This window comes from Leopardus geoffroyi, chromosome C3 (genome assembly GCF_018350155.1).
Source record: "Leopardus geoffroyi isolate Oge1 chromosome C3, O.geoffroyi_Oge1_pat1.0, whole genome shotgun sequence".
In the NCBI taxonomy this organism is placed as follows: domain Eukaryota; kingdom Metazoa; phylum Chordata; class Mammalia; order Carnivora; family Felidae; genus Leopardus; species Leopardus geoffroyi.
Window position 1 is genome coordinate 3,349,340 of NC_059338.1, and position 10,289 is coordinate 3,359,628.

At 50.2% G+C, this 10,289-nt stretch overlaps 1 protein-coding gene across 1 annotated transcript; it reads left to right on the forward strand.

The window, feature by feature from the left end:
* The first annotated feature begins 4,945 nt into the window (after window positions 1–4,945).
* Window positions 4,946–9,068, forward strand: LOC123585778. The gene is given in 6 exon segments (XM_045454247.1): window positions 4,946–4,961; window positions 5,533–5,790; window positions 5,793–5,941; window positions 5,943–6,345; window positions 6,348–7,784; window positions 8,680–9,068. Coding segments are annotated over 6 exon segments (2,652 nt in total).
* Window positions 9,069–10,289: the final 1,221 nt, after the last annotated feature.

Genomic DNA, 10,289 nt, shown 5'->3' on the forward strand with positions numbered 1-10,289 from the left:
TGAAAATAAATCCAAACAGAGAATCAAATAAGTATAAGGCTAAATCCAGAGAAAGAGAGAAGAAAATAAAGAAGAATAAGAAAGAGAGAAGGTGGAAAATAAATAGAATAAGAATGCCTGATCAATAAAAGTATTGACCAAAACAAACCAGAAACTATGAGCTTGATTTCAAAAGAAAAAAAGAAGAGGAAAGAAAGAAATAGAAAAGAAAAGAAAAAAGAAAGAAAATAAAAGAAAAAAGAGAGGCACCTGGGTGGCTCAGTCAGTTAAGCATCCAACTCTCAGTTTTGGCTGATCATAACCTCATGGTTTCATGAGCTTGTGCCCTTCATTGTGGTGGATCTATGCTGAAAGTGAAGAACCTGCATGGGATCCTGTCTCTTTCTCTCTCCCCCTCCTCCTCTCACTCTGATTCTGTCTCTCTCCAAATCAATAAATAAAACATTAAAAAATTAAAAAGAAAAGAAAAGGAAAAAGAAAGGAAGACAAACAAGCAACAAGAAAGTTGTCTGCTGGTACCTGGGACTGGCAGCTGGAGGAGAGGCTGTCTGGTTGTCTCATTGTCAGTCTTGCTCCACTAGATAAGCAGTTGCCAGGCACAGAGGGGTGGCGTTTGGTGTTGGTGGTCCTGCTCTGAGATTAGTAAATCTCCCTCCCAGATGCCCCAGGCGTATTTCCAACTGCTGCTTCTTTGCTATAACTCGGTGGGGCTGTTTCTTGTGCCATTTCTTTAAGAGCAGGAGCACTCAGTTTCCTCTTGACTGTCCCAGAGCTGAGCCTGCTGGTTTTTATATTCCAGGTGTTAAGCCCCACAGAGTATAGGAACTCCAGAAACTATACCTTTCTGGTTTTCAATGCCAAGTGTTATGGGAATTCTTCCCAGGTGGGCTCCCTGGTGTGGTCCCTTTCTATCCTTTATCAGGGCCTCTGCACCTCTTCCTCCTGTGGACACCGGGCATCCTGTGTGTTCCCTGAGTTCCCTACCTCGCCTCTATCCATCCTACCCTGTTCTATATGACCTCTGTGGACAGTTAGTGCTGCCACTCTTTGAGTCATTTTCTGTGTTATTTAAACTGATACGGGGGTTTTGTAGTTGGGAAGAGGTGATATCAACACCTACAACACCACCTTCCCCAGAACTGCAGATGCTGTGTTTGATTATAATGTACAGACTCTACCCAAGAACACAACTGCTTGAAACAATATGTTCTACTACTTTAAAGTTTATTTATTTTGTTTTGAGGGAGGCAGAGACACTGTGAGCAGGGGAGGAGCAGAGAGAGAGAGAGAGAGAGAGAGAGAGAGAGAGAGAGAGAGATCCAAGCAACTCCACACTGCCGTGGGGAGATGATCGAACCGAACTAATATTTTTTACAGTGGTTACATTTAAGTGATATTTGCCCACTGAGAATTGTGACCTCATTGGTCACCTTAGGGTGTTAGATACACATCCCTCTTGTAACGGATCCCCAATATCGAGGAGAGGGCCAGCAAGTGATAGGAGTTCTATGATTATTTCTGAATGATTGAATAATTTTGTGTCAGCATACAATCATTCTTGAAAATTAGGGAGATATTCAACATAAATTTTTTTAAGCTTAAGAAAGTATTAGTTTTAACTAACTAGAAGAAATGAGAATCTTACACAATTTTCTTTAAAATAAGCCATATGCTAATAATCATGAAGTTCACACAAAAGATCCTAGTGCAAATCTCCCATTACTTGTAATAAGAAATTATGAGAATTTGTAACACACGGAGTTAATAGAGTGTTCTGGAATCGTGTTCCCAGATTCTCTTCTTAGTATTCCTGCTAGAATGTTCCGTGGTTGTCTTATCATGAACTGGCCTCTGCTAGACATGCTGAACTACTTTATGGTGTCCTAGAGTGTTTACAGGCTCTTCAATATTTCTTGGTGCTTTATATCATCTGGATAATGTGTTTGGGCTATGTGTCTTGTTATTTCTTCGTTGACCAGTAAACGGATATAATCTCAGGCTAATGTAAGGAGGAAAATAGGTGTGGGGCAAGTTTTCAGTGTAACATAGAAAGAAAAAACTCATTCCAAAGACTCAAGATTTTGAAAAGCTGCATGTTCAAAATCACTTCTTGAATCCATTATCACCAGGGAGCATAAAGAAAGCTGACAGGCAGCAATCAGCAACCCCCCCCCCCCCAACCTACAGGTGGGATATGTGTGACATTCCTCAGGCACCCCTGGCTGTCCAAGAACAAAGGAAAGGGGGAAAACAAATGGTTAACTGATAAGATCGCAGTCCTGTAGGACATGAGTCTCCATCAGTTTACAAATATCTTAGTGAGTTGCAAGAAAAAGGCAGTCTTATCAATGGCCTCATCTCCAGAAACCTATAGACTCAGTTTCCTGGAGCCCCAACATCACCCTTCATAGTGACAAGGGGAACAAAGGCAAGAAGGAAATGGCAGGTGAAATTAAATTTCCTTTATGACCTACAGCCCATTGACAAATACTTGAGGCAGGCAGAGTAAAACATTTCTCCAGGAACTGCCTACTGTCTTAATGCTAATTCTTTGCTAGAAGGAAAACAACCTAAGCTTGCCAATAGCTAGGCCTCCAGTATCCTGTGAGTTTTTCTTTAGCATATGACAATCTCATTGGAAACATCCCCTCCACTTTGTCTCCCCCAACTCCCAAATATATAACCAGTCTCTCCACAGGGTCTGGGGCAGCTCTTCCTGCCCATGAGTCCTGTCCCCCTACTTTAATGAAATCATCTTTTTGCACCAAAGACGTCTTCAAGAATTCTTTCTTGGCTGTTGGCTCTGAACCCATGAACACCCCACCATCACCCCAAAGCCTCATCACATTACAGAGCTGAGGATCAGGGTGAAAGGGCGGGCCTACGCCGGCCGACTCCATCTTGTTCTGTGTCCTTCACCTTGACTACACCTCCTCCCCTTGAGTAACCCCCCCCCCCCTCACCTGCCTAACAGGACTCGGACCCTTCCCCAGCCAATCGGCTGAGGCCATAGCCATTACCTCACCAACTGCCCCTAGGCCCCAATAAAACCTTTGTCCCTTTGAAACTCGCTCTCTCTCCCCGGTATCCCACCGCTGTGTTGGGGTGCAGGTAGGGGATTTAGCTCGAGCTAGCTCGAATAAAGGCTCTTTGGCTTTTGCATCAGACTCGGCTCCCTGATGGTCTTTGGGGATCACGAATTCTGGGCATAACATTTGGGGGCTTGTCCGGGATCCCCAAGACCCCCAAGGGACCCCCGACCCAGAGAGCCTGACTGGCCATGGTTAGTGTCTGTCTGTTTGTTCTGTCTTTTCTGTGTGAGCTCATTTCTGGAATTCTGGTAGTGCCTGACGCGGTCTAAGTGGACGCACTGGAGGACCACGGTCCGGGAGTTTCCGAAGACATTCCAATCCTCCCTTCTGGAGGGACGTGGAATCCCCTCAAAGGTCTGAGACGAGGCGGGTTGCTCCCGCTGGTCGGCGTGAGGCTGTCCTCTTTGGAGGGACATGGAATCCCCTCATCGGTTTTGGAGGGATGTGGAATCCCCTCAAATGTCTAAGCTAGCTTTCAGTTTTGCTTCCATGGAGTTGGAAGACTTTCTAGGGGCCCTCTGTTTGTCTGTTTTTGTGTTTCTCTGTTTTGTTCTGTGGACTTACTGGATGGACGTTATGGGACAGACTCAGACTACTCCTCTAAGTATTATGATTGATCACTTTAAGGATGTGAGGGGAAGAGCTAACAACCTCAGTGTGGAAGTCCGAAAGGGTCGGTGGCAGTTTTTTTGTTCTAGCAAGTGGCCAACTTTCAATGTCGGATGGCCACCAGAGGGGACCTTCGACCTCCCTACCATCCACCGAGTCAGGAGTATCATCTCTCAGCCTAAGACGGGCCATCTTGATCAGCTCCCTTACATTATCATTTGGCAGGACCTTGTAGAAGACCCACCCTCTTGCCTCAAGCCCTTCCTAGCCCCGCTCCCTCCGGAGCCAACACCCATTCTTGCTTTGCAGGGGACAAAGAATAAAAGTCTTACCCAGCCTTCAGCACCCCTCTACCCTGTCCTACAGGGGGGAACTGAAGAAGAATTAATTTTTCCTCCCCCGTATAACCCCTCTAGGATGCCGGAAGAACACCATCCTCCCCCTCCGGGGGAGGAAACGCTCCAGTGGGAAGCCCGCCCTTTACCAGACAAAGGGCTCAGAGGGAGCAATCAGCCTCCACCGCCGACTCCACTATTCTGCCCCTGCGAGCCACCGGACCCCCAGACGCGGAGGGGAATCAGCCCCATCACTATTGGCCTTTCGCCACTAGTGACCTCTACAATTGGAAAGCTCAGAATCCTAAGTTTTCTGAGAAACCGGCAGGGCTTATTGATTTATTAGACTCTGTTCTTTTTACCCATCAGCCCACGTGGGACGATTGCCAGCAGCTTTTGCAGGTCCTGTTCACGACTGAAGAAAGAGAAAGAATCCTCAATGAGGCCCGAAAACTAGTTCTGGGCGCAGACGGGAATCCCACCACCAACCAGGCTCAGACAGATGCCTCCTTCCCCTTAACTCGGCCCCAGTGGGATTTCAACACGGCAGAAGGTAAGGAGAGGCTCCGGGTCTACCGCCAGACTCTAATGGGGGGTCTCCGAATGGCTGCTAGAAAGCCAACCAATTTGGCCAAGGTAGGAAATGTACAACAGGGAAAAGATGAATCTCCGGCTGCCTTTCTAGAACGGATCATGGAGGCATTGGGTACCTATACCCCCATGGATCCAGAGGCTCCGGAAAGCAAGGCAGCTGTTATCATGGCCTTTGTAAACCAATCGGCCATAGACATTAGGAGAAAATTACAGAAAATAGATAGACTAGGAGAAAAAAGTCTGCAGGACTTACTGGTGGTAGCCGAAAAGGTATATAATAACCGGGAGCCTCCTGAGGACAAGCAGGCTTGCGCCATGGCGGCCGCCAGCAGTAAGCAGACTCAAGACCTGGCCAGAATACTACTAGCTATCACTGCTGACTTCCCCGAGGAATGAGACCACCATCTCCGGCAGTTGGCAGACGACGCAAGAAAAGGTAAAGGAACCACCAAGGGGGGTACGCAGAGGCTGCAGAAGGATCAGTGCACATACTGCAAGGAGATAGGGCATTGGGCCCGAGATTGTCCAAAAAGGGCCAGCAGGAAGGGAAGCAAGACTGATTGAGCAAAAGTCCTAGAGCTAGATGAACTAAGTGATTAGGGGAGTCGGGGTTCGGACCCTCTCCCCAAACCCAGGGTAACTTTTTTTTTTTTTTTTTTAATTTTTTTTTTTTCAACGTTTATTTATTTTTGGGACAGAGAGAGACAGAGCATGAACAGGGGAGGGGCAGAGAGAGAGGGAGACACAGAATCGGAAATGGGCTCCAGGCTCTGAGCCATCAGCCCAGAGCCTGACGCGGGGCTCGAACTCACGGACCGCGAGATCGTGACCTGGCTGAAGTCGGACGCTTAACCGACTGCGCCACCCAGGCGCCCCTACCCAGGGTAACTTTTAAAGTGGAGGGACCTCTATTGACTTCCTTGTCGACACCAGAGCACAACATTTGGTCCTCCGCACCCCCCAAGGAAAACTAGCCAGCAAAAAGTCCTGGGTACAAGGGGCAACTGGTATGAGCCAGTATTCATGGACTACCCGAAGAACAGTAGTTTTGGGAACCAGCCGGGTATCCCACTCCTTTATGGTAATACCAGAATGCCCCTACCCGCTGTTAGGACAGGACTTACTGACCAAGATTGGAGCTCAGATAACTTTCAGACAAGGGGGCCTCAGGTCACCGATGGCAAGGGCCACCCCATCCAGGTACTGACCATGAAACTGGAGGATGAATACCGCCTCCACCAGGAGGCGCTCCCAAGAGAGGATAATATAGACAGATGGCTACAAGAATTCCCCTCAGTTTGGGCAGAGACGGGGGGGGGGGGGGATGGGACTAGCCACTCACAGGACCCTGGTCCTGGTAGAGCTCAAGCCAGGAGAGAGTCCGGTAAGGATCAAACAATACCCCATGTCTCAGGAGGCCCGGAAGGGGATCCAGCCACACATCCGGAGACTACGAAGCCTAGGGGTACTAGTTCCTTGCCACTCTGCCTGGAACACCCCCCTACTGCTGGTCAAAAAGCCTCACACAAATGACTACTGACTGGTACAAGACCTCCGGGAAGTAAATAAGAGGGTCGCGGACATACACCCAACTGTCCCCAACCCATATACTCTCTTGAGCTCCTTGGCGCCCTCCAGGGTCTGGTATACTGTACTAGATTTAAAGGATGCCTTCTTCAGTCTGCCGCTGGCACCCCAGAGCCAACCCTTGTTCGCCAAGAGTGGCATGATCCGGAGGAGGGCTACAGTGGGCAACTCACCTGGACACGGCTACCTCAGGGATTCAAAAATTCACCCACCATCTTCAACGAGGCACTACACGAGGACCTGGGTGAGTACAGAAGGGAGCACCCTGGCCTCACCCTCCTGCAGTATGTAGATGACACCCTGATTGCTGCCGACACGGCCAAAGACTGTGAGCGAGGGACCCAGGACCTGCTGGCTACCCTGGGGGCCTTGGGGTACCGGGCATCCGCAAAGAAGGCTCAGATATGCAGGGAGAGGGTAAGTTACCTGGGATATATCCTGGAGGGCGGACAGCGGCGGTTATCAGATGCCAGAAAAGAAACTGTCCTAAAGATCCCTACTCCCACCTCCCGAAGAGAAGTGAGGGAATTCCTAGGATCAGCAGGCTACTGCCGCCTCTGGGTTCCAGGGTTTGCTGAGATCACCAGGCCCCTATATGAAGCTACCAAAGAGGGGAAAACATTTAAATGGGCTGAAAAAGAAGAAACTGCCTTTAATCGGTTAAAAAAGGCCCTCCTAAGTGCCCCAGCCCTGGGCCTGCCAGACATTACGAAGCCCTTCCACCTCTTTGTAGACGAACATAAGGGAATAGCAAAAGGGGTTCTAACTCAAGGCTTAGGCCCCTGGAACCGCCCAGTAGCTTACCTGTCTAAGAAACTAGACCCAGTGGCTGCCGGCTGGCCGCCATGCCTAAGAATTATTGCGGCGACAGCACTCCTAGTCAAGGATGCAGACAAACTGACCCTAGGACAGGAGATCTGGATCACGACCCCACATGCCATTGAAGGGGTCCTGAAACAGCCTCCGGATAGATGGATGAGCAACACATGTGTGACTCATTACCAGAGCCTCCTACTCAACCCTCCGTGGGTGTGGTTCTATCCCAGCGTGGCCCTCAATCCTGCAACCCTGCTGCCCGACCCTGACCTAGGTGCTCCACTACATGACTGTGCGGGAATCCTGGAACAAGTACGTGGATTCCGGACGGACCTGACTGACCGGCCCCTCCCCGATGCTGAGACTACTTGGTTTACTGATGGCAGCAGCTTTGTGCAAGACGGACACAGGTATGCGGGTGCAGCGGTGGTCACTGAAATGGACACCGTATGGGCGGAGGCTCTACCCTCCGGAACGTCAGCCCAGCGAGCAGAGCTCATAGCTCTCACCAAGGCGCTGATGCTGGGAGCTGGAAAACAGCTTAACATCTACACAGACAGCCGTTATGCATTTGCCACAGCTCATATTCATGGGGCAATTTATCAGGAGAGGGGGTTACTGACGGCAGAAGGACGGACTATAAAAAATAAGCAGGAGATACTTAACCTGCTTATGGCCTTATGGCTTCCTGCCAAGCTAGCCATTATCCACTGCCAAGGGCACCAAAAAGCTGATAACACAGTAGCTAGAGGTAATCGAAAGGCTGACCAGGCAGCCAAGGCAGTAGCCCTTACTCCAGTCCCCACCATGACCATACAACTACCAGACCCAGGAGACCCAGTTTTACCAGACCAGCCCAAGTACTCCCAGGAGGAGTTACAGCGGATCAAGAAACTCCTCATGGCCCAGGAGATAAAGGGATAGTGGTATACACCTAACAAGGAGCTCGTGCTGCCAGACCAGCTCGGAGTCTCAATATTAGAGCACATGCATCGGTCTACTCACATGGGGGCCCGAAAATTAAAAGACTTAATCCGACATGCCGGAATCAAGATTCACCAACAGGACACCAAAATAGAGCAAGTTGTATCTGCCTGCAAGACCTGCCAACTCACCAACGCGAGAGCCACATCAAATGAAAAAGGAACCAGGCTCAGAGGCACCAGACCGGGAGCCCAATGGGAAGTCGACTTCACTGAAGTCAAACCAGGAAAGTATGGTTATAAATATCTTTTAGTATTTACAGACACCTTCTCTGGCTGGGTGGAGGCATACCCAACCAAGCATGAAACGGCTCAGATGGTGGCTAAGAAGCTACTAGAAGACATCTTACCCAGGTATGGTTTTCCTGCCATGGTAGGATCAGACAATGGACCAGCTTTTATCTCGCAAGTAACACAGGCAGTAGCCAAGGCGGTGGGGGCAAACTGGAAATTACCTTGTGCTTATAGGCCCCAGAGCTCAGGACAGGTAGAAAGAATGAATAGAACCCTAAAAGAGACCCTTACCAAATTAACCATGGAGACTGGTGGGGACCGGGTGACTCTCCTACTGTACGCCCTTTACCGGGTTAGAAACACTCCTTACACTCTGGGTTTTACTCCCTATGAGATCATGTTTGGCAGGCCACCCCCTGTTATTCCCAGCCTTCGAGCTGAACTTATTGCTGAGTTTTAAAGATCAAGAACTTTTTCTTTCCTTGAGCGGGCTCCAGAGGGCGCACGAGGACATTTGGCCGCACCTCCGTGCCATCTACAAGGCTGGCCTGATCCCAACACCTCATCAGTACAGGCTGGGAGACTGGGTCTACGTCAAGAGGCACCACCGAGAGACCCTCAAGCCGTGCTGGAAGGGACCCTACATCGTGGTGCTGACAACCCCCACCGCTCTCAAAGTAGACAGCATCGCGACCTGGGTCCATCACACCCACGCTCGGCCAGCGGACCCCTCCTCGATCCAGAAGGACTTCATCATGCGATGGGCCATCAGTCAGGACCAACACAACCTGCTCAAGCTCAAGCTACAGCGCATTTGACCCACCTAATATTGGTAACTCTGTTAACTCTGCTTGTCATTACTCATGCTGCCAGGAGTCCCCACGCCCCCCAAAACATCACCTGGCAGATCATAGACACCAGCTCGGGGACAATACTTAATCAGACCTCCCAGAGCCACCCCAGGGACACCTGCTTCCCAGAACTTTGCGTAAACCTCCAAACTCTGTTCCCCTTGTCACCATAAATGCAGCCGGTCCCATGATTGGGTCCCATGACAAGGGGGGAATGAAAGGGCGGGCCTACGCCGGCCAACTCCATCTTGCTCTGTGTCCTTCACCTTGACTACACCTCCTCCCCTTGAGTAACCCCCCCCTCACCTGCCTAACAGGACTCGGACCCTTCCCCAGCCAATCGGCTGAGGCCATAGCCATTACCTCACCAACTACCCCTAGGCCCCAATAAAACCTTTGTCCTTTTGAAACTCGCTCTCTCTCCCCGGTATCCCACCGCTGTGTCGGGGTGCAGGTAGGGGATTGAGCTCAAGCTAGCTCAAATAAAGGCTCTTTTGTTTTTGCATCGGACTCGGCTCCCTGGTGGTCTTTGGGGATCACGAATTCTGGGCATAACAAGGGCAGCTTTTTAATGTAAAATCTAGGGAAATACAGATGCCTCCAAGGAAATATGGCATGCAAACCCTTGCTTACATAGGACAGATGCCAGAGTCTCTACAAACCAGAAAGATTACTTCAGCTATAAGTGTTAACAAATGACTGAAGGCTAGCATGAGTCCCAGAAATTTGCTGTATCCCTAGGCTTTTCCCGTCGACCTGGCCAGGGGCTCCCGACAGACTGGCATCCAGGACACAGACCAGAGAACTGCTTTCTGGTGGTACAAGCCTGAGGCCTCTGAGCAGCTCCTTCCCGAGAAGGGCAGGAAGGCCACCATCTCCCACACAGAAAGAAGCCTTCACTGGGTGTGGGAAGGGCAGAGAGCCCCACTACCTCAGGGCACAGTAAGCCACTCTGCAGCTGGAGGAAGGGCCAGTGGGGGAAGGGACAGGAACACACCTTGTTCCAGACTAAGAGGCTCCATCTGCTGAGGCAAAGAGGGGAACTCTCAGAAGGCCCAATCTCCAAAATGATACACGAAGCACCTGGCTGAGGAGGGGACTGCACCAGAGTAGAGGTAGCGACTCCCTCTCTGTCCCAAGCAGACCAGCCAGCAGGGAACCAAGGGCAGCTCCTGCTGTCCCAAGCAG